Genomic DNA, 14,130 nt, shown 5'->3' on the forward strand with positions numbered 1-14,130 from the left:
AGTATTACATCATAATGTTAGTTTATATTTTCACAAAAAAATTTATATTCATAATATTTGTACTAATTGCAATTAATTTTTGGAGAACTGCTATACTACTAGTGAAAGCAAACTCAAGGCTTCATCTTTCGTATATAACAGTTTTTATAGTATTTGTAATAAGTGTTTTTGTTGGGCAATCAAATCTGACTATATTTTTTTATGAAGACTGTATATATAGGTTAATGATGTCTAATAACTATGATTTTTTTATTTGGATGTACAAAAAAAAGGAAATAATTGAAAGAAAAGTTCAATATTTGAAAGAATAATTATGTTTTATTATAAAACTTTTTTTTATAAAGAATCCACCACAGAAAAACTAATATAAACAAAACAATTCAAAGAAGATAGCTGTTGTTAGAAGTGTTTTTTTTTCCAACTTCCATTCCACTCCAAAATATTTGTGTGGAAATAGGAATGAATAGAACATATATAATAAGATGCGGATTTGAGTTTTGGGTGATGAAATAAGTGTTTCTGTTATATAAAAATTTAAACTGTTAATATTTTCATTTATGATTATCAGCTTAACAAATTATTAGTTGTGACATGTGAATACTAAGGGGTCTATATTTTTGTTGTTTGAAAAATATATATAAGTTATTGTAAACTTATTATGTCTTTGATTTTTACCAATAAAAAAGTTTGATATGTGAAATTGACATTACAATTCGTGAAAAAAACAGGTTTAAATTTTGAGCTTAATTTAAAAAGGGTTATATATATATTGAATCTGAGTTTTATATATAAAGTTAATCTATTGAATTATATTGCATTACATGCATTGCATATAAGTGTTTTAATACAATAAAAAAAGGTCTTATCCCAAGGGAAAGTCTTTAATTTGATAATACGAGAAACAAAAGTCATGCATTATAATTATCATTCAATTATAAAGATATGTTTTTTTATAATAAATATTACAAAAATCTTTTTATAAAAAAATTACTGCAAAAATTATATCAATAATAATTTATAATTAATTGATAATGTGAAATTATTTCTATAATGTAAAAATTCTTCTTTTGATTTTAGTTCTTGTAAAATTTAATATATTTTGCTTTAGTACTTATTATAAAGTAATAATATTAATTGATAATATATAACAATGCGTTGGTAGTTTGATTATAAAATAATAATATTAATTGATCATGATATAACAACAGGCTGGTAGTTTGACGACTCGTCATGTCATTCGATAATTATGTGTAATTATTTTTAATAAATTATATTTTTTAAGTTCATACTACCGATTAAAAATTGATGACGTTAAACTAGTTCATAGAAGATATAAAAACATTGTTCACTAAATTATTTTTACACACGACTACTCCTTAATGAAATTGAATATATTTTAATTTATCAATATGTTGTAATACTTGCCAATTCGTAGATATGCTTGGATGGAGTGAATGATAATAAATGAATTATGTTTTATATATTTAATGTATTATAAGAATAAAATATAATATATACTAAATTAAGGGATATAATTTGAATTTCAGTTTGAGTCACATGAGTTGACACTTGGGTTTCTGAAATCTGAATACCTGTGAGTTAGAATAAAAATAAAATACTTCACTAAACAATCAAATTAAACAAAATATTTCGTTCTAGTTTGTTCACACATAAAACATTATTTTGTTGCATCGTAGAGGTGACCTTAGATGATATTTACACCTGTTTTGATAAAAATAAAATACTTCACTTAAAGATTTTTTCCGTTTTGGTATTCTTACCCCTATTTTCCTTAAGAGTACGTTTGGATAAAGAATTTTAACTGAGAAAAGTAATTTATCAGATAATTTGAATTTCTGTAATCTAGAATTCATTGTTTGGATGTTTTTTTTGAAGAAATTAAAATTTTGAAATTTTAAAACAAAATTTTGAACAACTAAAAATCTGGAATTTTAATTTCCTTCTAAAAGGTAAGAAATTGAAATTCTCTTCTTACCGTATTCTTCAAGAAACACCGTCTGAGATTGTGGAGCATCGTTCGGACCTAAGAACGTAGAGAAACACGTATAATTAGCACACCAATCATATTTTTCTTTTTTTCATTCATTTTTTTTCACCCTCATAATTTTAACTTTTTTTTTATCCAAACACAAAATTTTGAAAATAAAAGAATTTCAATTAAAGTATTTAAAATTTTTAGAATTTAAAATTTTTAGAATTTAAAATTTCTCAGAATTTTAAATTCCATCATCCAAACACACTCTAGATAATATTTATTTTCTTTTATCAGATGTTTTTACGAATGTCATCATAAAATTCTCCGATCAAAGAAAGTGATTATGTAAAATACTCTACTTTTTAAATTTAATTTAGTTCCTAACATTAGCTAAAGTTTGTGATATGCGCTGGTAAGAGAGGGAGGGGAGAAGATGAGAGTAACGCGAGGAAGAAAGCGTGGTTTCCTTGATTCGAGGCCAACGATCCTCCTTCTAAACTAAGTTCTCAATGAGTGTTTTCTTGCTTTATTCGATATCGGGGTCAAGCTTTTATACATGGAGTCTTACACAAGTTGCAGGAATGCAACAGACTCAACGGTTTCTTAACTGACGTAACCAACTACTCAGTGGCTTAACTAACTGCCCCTAGGTTCATACAAAGTGTGACCTAACTATACATGCATGCAATCACGTGCCTATACGTACTCCTCCAGGTGCCTTGGTCTCGTGATACTCCTTCGTGGTCGTGGCTCGTGTGTTGCAGGAGGTGGAGCTTCGTTCATGTTGCTGCTGCTAACATCATCCGCCCCTGGGAAAACCACCTTGTGCTCAAGATGGTGGGCATTGCAAACATCTGTCCATTTCTCCCATGTCGAGTCCTCTGGGGCCAACCCCATCCACTGCACTAGTACCATTCGTGTGGGTGGTTGAGTTGAGGGGTCAAAGCCCGAGTCAAGGATGGCGATGGGTTCGAGTAGTGGATGGTGGTCACGCGCATCTGGTGGAAGAGGGGTGTGGTGTAGGTCTAAGGGACCATGATGCGGGCGGAGCAGAGAACAGTGAAACACCGAATGTATTTTGGATCCCTCAGGTAGCTGCAAGCGGTACGCGACGTTGCCGATATGCTCCAGAACTCGAAAGGGGCCAAAGTAGTGTTTAGCTAATTTAGTTAAGGGCTGGTGGCGAAGCGAAGATTGTCTGTGAGGTCTGAGTTTAACGTACACCAGTTGGTCGACCTCATAGGCGACGTCGCGACGTTTCTGGTCCGCGAAGTGCTTCATGGCCTCCTGGGCTTTGAGAAGTTTTCGTCGAAGGGCCGTATGAATCTCTTCTCTCGTGCTAAGTTCTGCATCAACCGCGTCATTGCGAGAGGATCCTTGTAGGTAGTTGGACAGAGGGGGAAGAGGCTTGTCGTAGATGACCTCGTAGGGAGTCATACCGGTGCCCGTGTGCTGCGAAGTGTTATACAACCATTCTACTAACGTGAGGAATCAAAACCACGTTGCAGGTTGGTGGTGGACGAAGGAGCGCAAGTACTGCTCGAGGGTACGATTCATCACCTCTGTCTGACCATCCGTTTGAGGATGGTAGGCAGTGCTCATTCGCAGCGTCATCCCACTCATCTTGAAGAGCTCCCTCCAAAAGGAACTGATGAAGATAGGGTCTCGATCAAAAATGATGCTGCGTAGGAAGCCATGGAGTTTACACACGGTGTCCATGAAAAGAGTAGCTACCTTGAAGGCCGTAAAATGAGTATGTAGATCACCGAAGTGGACGCCCTTAGAGAAGCGGTCCACTACGACCATAACCGTCGTGAAGCCATGTGAGGTGGGGAGGTGCGTGACGAAGTCCATGGAGAGATCCTCCCAAACTCCGGTGGGTATCAGAATAGGTTGCAATAGGCCAACATTCTTACGCGTGAGGTGTTTGATTTGTTGACACACTGTGCAGTTTCGAATGGATGTCTTAATATCTTGAAGCATGTTTCGCCATTGGAAGTTAGATTGAAGGCGATGCAAGGTTTTTTTAACTCCGAAGTAGGATAGAGAGTCTGCAACAATATTCGAAGACCCCGCTTTATACTGGATATCATAGTCATATCCAAGTAACTTTGCTAGGTAAAACTGTTGCTCCGGCGACTATACAATCTGAGACATGAGCTCCCGAAGGCTCCGGTGATCAGTGAATATGGTGAATTTATGGCCAAGTAGGTACTGTCGCCATTTTCGGACGGCGGCGACAATGGCATGCAATTCACGAACATATGCTGATGCGTGTTGAAGGCGCTAGCAGAACAGTTTGCTGAAATAAGCTACGGGGCGACCTTGTTGCTGAAGGACAACACCCATGGCCGTGCTTGACATGTCTGTTTCGAGCGTGAAGGGAATCAAAAAATCTGGAAGGGACAGTGTCGGGGCAGCAGTCATAACGACCTTTAGTAGATCAAAAGCTTCTTGAGACTCCGAGGTCCACTAAAACTCATTTTTACAAAGAAGTTTTGTTAATGGTGTTGCCATGGTGGCGTATCCTCGTATGAACTTCCGGTAGAACCCCGTAAGGCCGAGGAAGGCATGGAGATCTTTCGGAGATCGTGGCATAGCCCACTCAACGATCGCCTGAATCTTAGTAGGGTTAGGTCTGACACCGCTGCCGGAGATGACGTGGCCCAGATAGTCAAGCTGGCGTTGACCAATTAGGCACTTGGATTGCTTCAGGTAGTAGCAAGCTTGTAGGAAAGAACTGAAAACGCATTCGAGATGATGAAGGTGATCGTTGAAGGTTGTGCTGTAGATCAGAATGTCGTCGAAGAAGACGACCGCAAACTTCCTCAAGAATGGGCGGAGCAAGGCGTTCATGGCTGCTTGGAACGTCGATGGTGCGTTGCAGAGCCCAAACGGCATCACCCGATACTCGTAGTGACCGTGGTGAGTGCGAAAGGATGTCTTCGGGATATCTTCTTCAACCACCAATATCTGGTGAAAACCTTGCCATAAATCTAGCTTGGAGAACCACGATGCCTTCCCTAACTCGTCGAGGAGTTCGTCTATCGTTGGCAGTGGGAATCTATCCCGAATGGTGATTGCATTCAACGCCCTATAGTCAATGCACATCCGCCATGTCCCATCTTTCTTCTTCACCAACAATATCGGGGAAGAGAAGGGGCTCCGACTGGGCCGGATGAGGTCGGAGTCAAGAAGGGTTGAGACCTGGCGTTCAATCTCCGTTTTCTGGAAATGAGGGTATCTATATGGCCGGACATTGACGGGGTTAGCTGAGGGGAGGATGTTGATGTGATGGTCATGTTGTCGGGAAGGGGGTAGGGCCGAGGGTTGCTGGAATAGAGCTTGGTATTTAAGTAAAAGCTTATTAATGGCGGGAATGGAATGGAAGGGATATGGGGGTGTCGCAGTTGCATCCATGGACAGAAGGGAAAGATGGAACAACCCTGAAGTAGAATTAGTGTAGATTATGCGTTTAATCTGGGTAGCTGAAGCTGGATCAGAATCTGCCTGAACGTCCGCGTGGAGGTTGATGGATTCGCCCAAGTATGAAAAATGCATCGTGAAGGAGGCGTAGTTGGTGATAACAGGCCCCAAAGTCCGAAGCCACTCTACGCCCAAGACGACCTCGGCTCCGCTCAGGGGTAGTACCCTTAGCGTCACTGTAAACATATGTCCTTGTATACAGAGCTGTGTATTGGCACATAGCTTATTGCACTCCATTACTGAACCATTACCTACCATCACTCTAAGAGGCATGGTGTCTTCAACGTCGAAGTTCATGAATTTAGCAACGCGAGGCTGAATGAAATTATGAGTGCTTCCACTATCTATTAGTATAGTAACGCGGGTTTTGTTGATGGTTCCATAAAGGTAGAAAGTGTCTGTAGCTGGAACTCCTGCCATGGCATGTAAACTAATATGGGGTTGAAGGATGGTGGGGTCAAAAGTTGGTTCCGGCACAGGTGAGGCAGTCTGAGGTTCGAGTGTGATGGCGTGAGATTGTTCATTGTGAGGTGGTTCTGAAGGTAGAGGTTCTTCAGAGTCAGCTATGAGGAACAAGACGCGTCCCCTACATCGATGAGATGAGCTCCACTGCTCATCACAATTATAACATAGGCCCTTTTCGCGCCTATAGGCCATGTCCTCTTGGGTCCTCTGAACGAAATGAGGTTTAGGCATGGGTGGTGGGTTACTGTTTATGTGAGGGAAGGATGGTGATGGAAGGGAAGATGAAGGTCGAGGGTAGTGTTTCTTACGGTCATTGATTTTATCTTCTTGCAGGCGGGCTAAGGAGGTAGCTTGGGGAAGCGATATAGGTTGGAAGGCTTGTACCTCTCGCCGGATTTCTGGACTTAGGCCGGAGATGAAGCAGCTTAATAAGACTGAGGGGGAGAGACCGGTAATACGGTTTGCTAACCTCTCGAATTCGGTGAGGTACTCCGTGACTGAGCTTCGTTGGACTAGCTTGAATAGCGTTCCTCGTGGATCATCGTAGAAAGAAGGAGCAAAACGAGCCTCGATTGCTTGGAGCAGTGCTGGCCATGACGTAATAAATCCATTTCGGAACATCCATTGAAACCAACTCAATGCTGGGCCGTCGAGGTAGAAGGACGCCACCATGATGCGTTCTTCTTTCGGGGTCCCTTGATACTCGAAAAATTGTGAGATTTTGAAGATCCAACCTAGTGGATCATAGCCGTCAAAACGAGGGACATCGAGCTTGACCGACGGTCTAGAGGGATAGGAAGGCTGTGTTACCGACGGCGAGGGAGTGGTGAGGTGCGAAAGACATTCGCACATGGCTTCAACCTTGTTGGCAAGGTCTGAGTGTCTCTCGGAGAGGGCGGCGATAGCTTCTTCCAGGCGGTCAATGGTGGTGCGGCGGGTGTCGTGTTCCACCATAGTAGCAGGTCGGACCAGTTGATATGCGCTGGTAAGAGAGGGAAGGGAGAAGATGAGAGTAACGCGAGGAAGAAAGCGTGGTTTCCTTGATTCGAGGCCAAGGATCCTCCTTCTAAACTAAGTTCTCAATGAGTATTTTTCTTGCTTTATTCAATATCGGGGTCAAGCTTTTATACATGGAGTCTTACACAAGTTGCAGGAATGCAACGGACTCAACGGTTTCTTAACTGCCGTAACCAACTACTCAATGGCTTAACTAACTGCCCCTAGGTTCATACAAAGTGTGACCTAACTATACATGCATGCAGTCACGTGCCTATACGTACTCCTCCAGGTGCCTTGGTCTCGTGACACTCCTTCGTGGTCGTGGCTCGTGTGTTGCAGGAGGTGGAGCTTCATTCATGTTGCTGCTGCTAACAGTTTGCTAATTAAGGATTATCATATCTACCAGCTTCACTCAGTGATGAATAATCATTCTAATTAGCTCCTTTAAAAAATCATTTTAATTAACATTTATTAAGTACTTACACTTGGAAACTATACTTTGGGCGGAAATTATGTGAGCGTTAGAGCTTACACCTGGTAGCATATTTTCGTTGTTGTTGATAAACATGGTAGGTTCATGGATGTGAAATATAGTTCGATTATTGATCGTGGGTCAGTGGGTTAATAGTTTAACTGGTGGATTAATAATTGATTTGATATACATTAAAAATTTAAAATTATATATGTATCTATTATATATAAGTATATAGTTAATATTATTTGAGCAAGAAAAATTTATTTATACTCTAAAATCTAAAATAAAAATTGATACTAATGAGATATCAAAATTATATCGTAGAGGTGACCTATTTTTATTTTGTAAAACTGATCAGGTAGAACCGATCCAATTAAAATTCGGTGACCTAACTAGTCAGATTTAACCGGATCACCCCGAATAAATTGCATGATCAATCCAATAATAAAACCGGTCCAATTAGATTACCGGATCTTGATTCAATCAGTCTAACCGATCGGACCGAACAGTGTTTCACAATTATGGACATGATATCTTAAATTAATTTTACAGATGTTGTAAATTTCTCGTAATATAAAAATGTGAAATTCAGTAACATGGGAAACCGATTGCAAGGTACATCTCTTATGTTATTTAGTGAGATTGTTAATTTGTGTGCTAGTCCCTTTCGCTCCTATATTTACTTCCTCTCTACCGTGATAATCGCTGTGCAAAGAGAAAAATAAGTCTTAAAATAATTATTAATTTAATTTTTAACATAATATTAATTAAATTTTTTCCTAATAATATTATTTATAATATTAATGACAAACAAAAAAAATTAAAAATAAATTAATGATAATTAGGTTCATTTTGTAAAATTGTTATATTCTTTCATACATTAATTAATTAATAATTATTCATAAATTCATAAATTAATTTTTATCAAATATATACTATTAATATTTAATAAATAAATAATTATTAGTCAAATTAAAATATAATTATTAATTAATATTAACTAATAATAAATAAATATTTAATAATTAATTAATTAATTTCACCGTAAATGATAAGAATCACACAAGGCCGAACTTAGATAATCCTAAAGATTAATCTAATGGTGTAAGACCCTTTTATATTTATATGTGGATAAATAATTTATTTAATAGGATATCTCGTATTGGACTATTTCTGTCTATAAAATTATCTTAGACCAATAATAATCACATACCACAAATGAATAAATCTCCTATTGGTATCCTCGGTTATCTCTTAAAAAAAACTGGACTTGGATTATTTGATAGCTGCATAACAATAGCATTTTTTCATCTTATTTCAAAAGAAGATTGTATCATAATCCAAAGGAAGACTCGTCGCATAGCAATATATCATTGTTTCATCTTATTTATAATGTCTTTTTTCTTCATCCAAATTTCCTCCAGAGAATGGTTGCCTAAACCAAGCTGTTCCTCAACCTCTGTATCTCTTCCATCAGAGCGCAATTCACAGCTGAAAAATAAAAATGAAAATAAAGTAGTTATATAAATAAATATTTATTAAATTACCATCCATATGTATATATAATAGTTTAAAATCTTCATACATTAATTAATTATATATGTATTATTATTGGCTTAATTTCCATATATGGCCGGTTAAAGATTTTTACATGATTAGCCATTCAAAAATTATCTTAACTATAGGTTTTAAAATAGTTATAAAAGTCAGCTATTATATCATACTTGATGATATGTAAAAGGAAGAAAAAGAGAGTAGTGAAATGTAACAAAAAAAAGTTCATACATGATCAACTTTAATTGAATAACGGTGTAAAAAATGTTTATTGTGATTATATCTTAATTAAATACTATAATTAATGCTATACACTCTTCTATTTACCTTCCTTTTCAGCAACCAAATTACTAGCAATGTCGTATTGTGCTCTCATCATTTCATTCTCTTCAACTAGTTTGTCGCGGATAGTTTGCCAGAAATGCAGCTGAGATTGATTCATTGAAACTTCCGCCTAGTCCAATAAATAACTCACACATGTAAAACATATTTGTATATTAAATTCATGTTTAAATAAATATCTCTGAACTAATTATAAGAGAAGAAATTACAAAAGGAAAATAATGAATACTTATAAATTTAATTAACTTTTATAAAGTTATTTCATTCAATTTCTAAATAAAAAATATGTAGAAACGGAATTTCGTAAGAATTAAACACATATTATCTAATTTACACCATCAATTAAGTTAGACTCTGTTTATTAATTGATGTGTATAAGTTAATATTAATTTATGAGAAAATTAATTTATTTTAAGTAACTTTGTATAATTTTCTTCTATTATGTTTATTTTAATAGAGTCAACAAGGAATAATTTCAAAATGACAAGTAGGCTAGGTTATAACTTTTAAAAACCTCAACGCTTAAGAGAGCAGCTACTCACTTCAAGGGACTCAGCTAGGTTTTTCAGATTTTGTAACCTGGCTTGCTTTCGGAGTCGATATTTCGCAGAATACACCCTGTTTGCCTGCATTCTATACAAAGTATGATTTTATTCAATCTACCATCCATAAGAACCAACCCCACACACACACACATATATAGTTTTTAAAAGGTATAAATTTAATAAGAGGACTGATACTTGCTAGGCGGATATATATTTATTAGACATGATAAATATTTATTTTATATAATTAAATTCTGTAATAAATAAATAATTTTGAATAATAAATTATGTATAATTAAAATTTATAATAAATAAATTTTTTTTACAACAACTATAAAGTTTTATCCTACTAGGATGGTGAGGTGGGCTACATGGATTTTTAGACATATAAATTATATTTTAGATTTATGATAAATAATACAAAATTATTTTTGACTATCAATAATTTTTTTAAATATATTAATATTCAATTTAAAAAAAGATGAAAAAAATATTGAGATAGATTTGAGATTAAGAAAAATCTCGAACAACACTCTTATTGAAAGAAAACAAATTGTGAAAAGCTTCTTGTTGAAGAATACATCTTAAATAATGATTAAATTACTCATTTGGTCCATATAATTTCATAATTCTTACCTTTTTTGTTCTTATAGTTTGAAAGTTATTTTTTAGTCCCTATAATTTAGATTTTAATTCTCTTTTCGTCCCTATAGTTTTAAAAATGGTTTTTTTAGTCCTAATAATTTGTATTTTAATTATCTTTTAGTCCCTATTGTTTGAAAGTGATTTTTTTAGTCCCTATATTTTATATTTTAATTTCATTTTAGTCTTTGCCATCAAAATATGAGTAATATTATCCATTATAATTAACTACAAAAATATTAGCAAGTAATTCATAACTAATTTATCGTAAGATAATTTGTAATAAAAAATAATTAATAAATTATAACTAATTTGTAACTAATTATTTTAACATTTTTTTTATAGTAAAGACTAAAAGGTAATTAAAATATAAATTATAGGGACTAAAAATATTACTTTCAAACTATAGGAACTAAAAAAGAATTAAAATATAAATTATAACGACTAAAAAATACACTTTTAAACTATAGGAATTAAAAGAGAATTAAATTACAAATTATAGGAATTAAAAACACCACATTCAAAGTATAGAGACTAAAAATCATGAAACTATAACGACCAAATGAGTAATTTAACCTAAAATAATTTTATTCAATATAGCTATTCAAATTTCTATAAAGAGAAGATCAAAAAATATTTACCGTTTCAATTGAGCCTCTGTTTTAGGGTTTGTGGCTTGGGCCAAATCCTCGACTTTGTTTGGAGAATTTGGATGCTGGAGAACTTGTTCATCCCCATGAAACACCAAAGAAGGGTTCTCATCTGTTTTCATCACATTTCTTGCCTGAAATAGAATTTCATGGCCTTCAGAGACATTGGGCTTATTTTTATTGCTAGTTGGGGCCTTAGGAGGCAATTGAAGAGCAGCAAATTGCTTGTCATTGGTCAGTAAGTTTGTGAAGGTTTGGTTGGCCATAATGTTGGAGGAAATGCTCTTGTATTGGACATAGAAAATGCAATTTAACACAAATGTCAAACACAATTCAATAACTTATCACAAACAATTAGATTACTTAAAAACAATAAAATTAATAGATAAATTTAAATAGTAAAAGTTTTGAGAATGATATTCTCAAAACCTTTATCGATGAAGAGTTGCATACCTATGAAAGAGATTAGAGAGAAAGCTATGTGAGAGCTGGTAGTGAATTCATAAAGCTTGAGTACCCTTTTATACAGTGGTCAGTTAAGTGCTCGGCTGCACACTTGGATTGTCTCTAGTTGTTCTAACTTTGCAATAGAGATATTGACCATTTGATTTATATTTAATGGTTATAAAAGTTTGGAATATAAAAAGGAATATTTTTGTAATTTGTTAAAAAAGGTATATATTATGCTGGAGGGGTTGCACGACTGTAGAGGATTCCTACCCATGCTCAACTTGGTTACCGTGTTGAGTTCAATCAATTTATAGAAAATTTAGGCAAATATGCTAAAAGTTATATTTTAACAAAAAGATATTTTGTAATAAGAATAAATACACATCAAGTTCTATGTTAGTTAAGAAACAACAGTTCTTTTTTTAGCTTTCATCCTTCTAAAATGAGTAATTTAGAAGGGATTCTAACTTGATTGAAAAATAATATTTTTTTTCTTAAATTTCTAAAATAAAAGAGTAATTTATTTTAGAGAGAAAAGTAAGAAATATCAGCTCTATAATGGAAAATATAAAATTGATATTTCACAGACATAGATAACAAACATAAATTTATTAAAATCAACTTTCTTGATTTTCTAACCAATTAATGGTGGTAATGCTTTAAATACATTTTTTTTTTCTGAAATAAAATACTCAAGACTTCTAAATATCTCATTAGATAATCTTAAAGACATACACTCGTATTTACTCTGCGTTTACACAAATTAATATTTTTAGAGTTCGTTTAAGATCCAAATGAGTAATTATATAAATGAACATGCACAGCTTTACATAGCATATGTCCTGCTTATAGAATGAACATGTACATCTATCCTAAGTCGTTGGGTTTGGGAATATTTGTTCTTTTTTTATTCAATAGAATCAATTGTAGTTTTGTAATTTTCCAATTTTCAAGTATTTCTCTTTCTCTTTTTTAGTCTAAGATAGTATTTGACATAACTTATTTTGAATTTCACTTCTCCTTACAAATAGAAATTGAACTGAATACTCATGTTTTTTTTCTCGAAAAACTCTTAAAAATTAAATAGCTTAATTTTTATAAAGAAAAAGGAAAAAAGTATTTAATTTTGAAAAATTAGGTAATAGAACATTCAGTAGAAAAAAGAAACTTTCCTTCTCTCTCCAAAATACTCTCTCTCATTCTCTCTTTCATATGCTCTCCCCTTCTATCTCCTCATTTTCTTGTCTCTCATGGTTCACTCTCTACTTTCTCTAAGTCATTTTTAAGCTAAAAATAGAATAAAAATTACCAAAAGCTCTTATTTTGAATTTTAATTTTAAAGTAATTTTTAACTAAACACTAGTAAAAAAATATAGATTGATTGTTTTCAATCGCTAAAATATCATTTTAGTCTATTACCTTTTTACATTTCAAGTTTTAATTCTTTATGTTTTACAATTCTCATTTTAGTTTTTTAATGTCTGTAAAGTTATCCAAAATAACCATGCTGTCAATTTCACGTTAACACCATTAGTATTTTTTTATTTAAAATAACATATCAAAACAAAAGTGAATTTATTACAAGTAACAAAATTTAAATAAAAGCAATTCCAAAAATTAGTAAAGTGCAACAAAAGTGAAATTCCCTCTTTGAAAAAAAAGAAGCTAAATTCATTGTGTACACATCTTATAAGTTAAGGTGTTAAGAAAGAATTTTGTTCAATGATTCTGAACATCTTAACTTTCCTGTTCAAAGAGTAGATACAAAATGTTCAATCATTTAAATTTAAATCAAATTAAAAAAAGTAATACATGAATTCATAATAATTTAACAAAATTAATTAAGCTGGAAAAATATGATTTCTCCAAATAAATTAACAATGTTTATGTAGATGATATTGATGAGTGTATGTCTCTTGACAATATATTCACACTCATAGTTGTCAACTTGTTTATGACAACTGTAAATGAATACATAAAAACCATAAACAAAAGAAATAAAATAATGAAAATTAGAGGGAAAAAAGGAATGAGTGGTTGCCTACTAGGTTAAAAACTACTTACAAGTGACAAAATCAATTTAGACTTCTTCAACTATTATGAGTGCTTACTACACATTATTTCATACATATTCAAACATTCATGATGAAACAAATGCATGAGAATTATTTTATAGACTAATATATTTCATTAAGTAAATTATTTTAGAAATAAACACTTATATATCTATCACAAATTCTTTAATTTCTTCATCACACCATGCCAAAGGGAGCATAAGAATGTGACAACATTTTGCTAAAGGTTAATAATCATCAACTACCAATTTTTATTACAAAATTGAGTATGAATTATTCCAAGTCTCATAATTTCATTACATTTTTTCTTACTATTAATGATATGATTTTCCTTCGATAGCTCAACATTAATTTAGGCTAATGTCATTTGTGGGTCATTTCTACAAAGTGAAAGTGAAATGGATAAATAAATCCATACATATCAGTTAGCCCCTTTGGGATATAAATGTTA

At 33.4% G+C, this 14,130-nt stretch overlaps 1 protein-coding gene across 1 annotated transcript; it reads right to left on the reverse strand.

Moving 5' to 3' along the window:
* Positions 1-4,468: 4,468 nt before the first annotated feature.
* Positions 4,469-6,901, reverse strand: LOC114404895. Its single transcript, XM_028367627.1, has one exon. It carries the CDS (start codon positions 6,899-6,901, stop codon positions 4,469-4,471), a length of 2,433 nt encoding a protein of 810 aa, XP_028223428.1.
* Between the last annotated feature and the right edge of the window lie 7,229 nt (positions 6,902-14,130).

Source organism: Glycine soja, chromosome 3 (genome assembly GCF_004193775.1).
Source record: "Glycine soja cultivar W05 chromosome 3, ASM419377v2, whole genome shotgun sequence".
Lineage (NCBI taxonomy): Eukaryota > Viridiplantae > Streptophyta > Magnoliopsida > Fabales > Fabaceae > Glycine > Glycine soja.

What these genes read in the sequence shown, in the direction of transcription:
- LOC114404895 (XM_028367627.1), bottom strand. Translation starts at nt 6,901, where the DNA reads ATGGTGGAACACGACACCCGCCGCACCACCATTGACCGCCTGGAAGAA.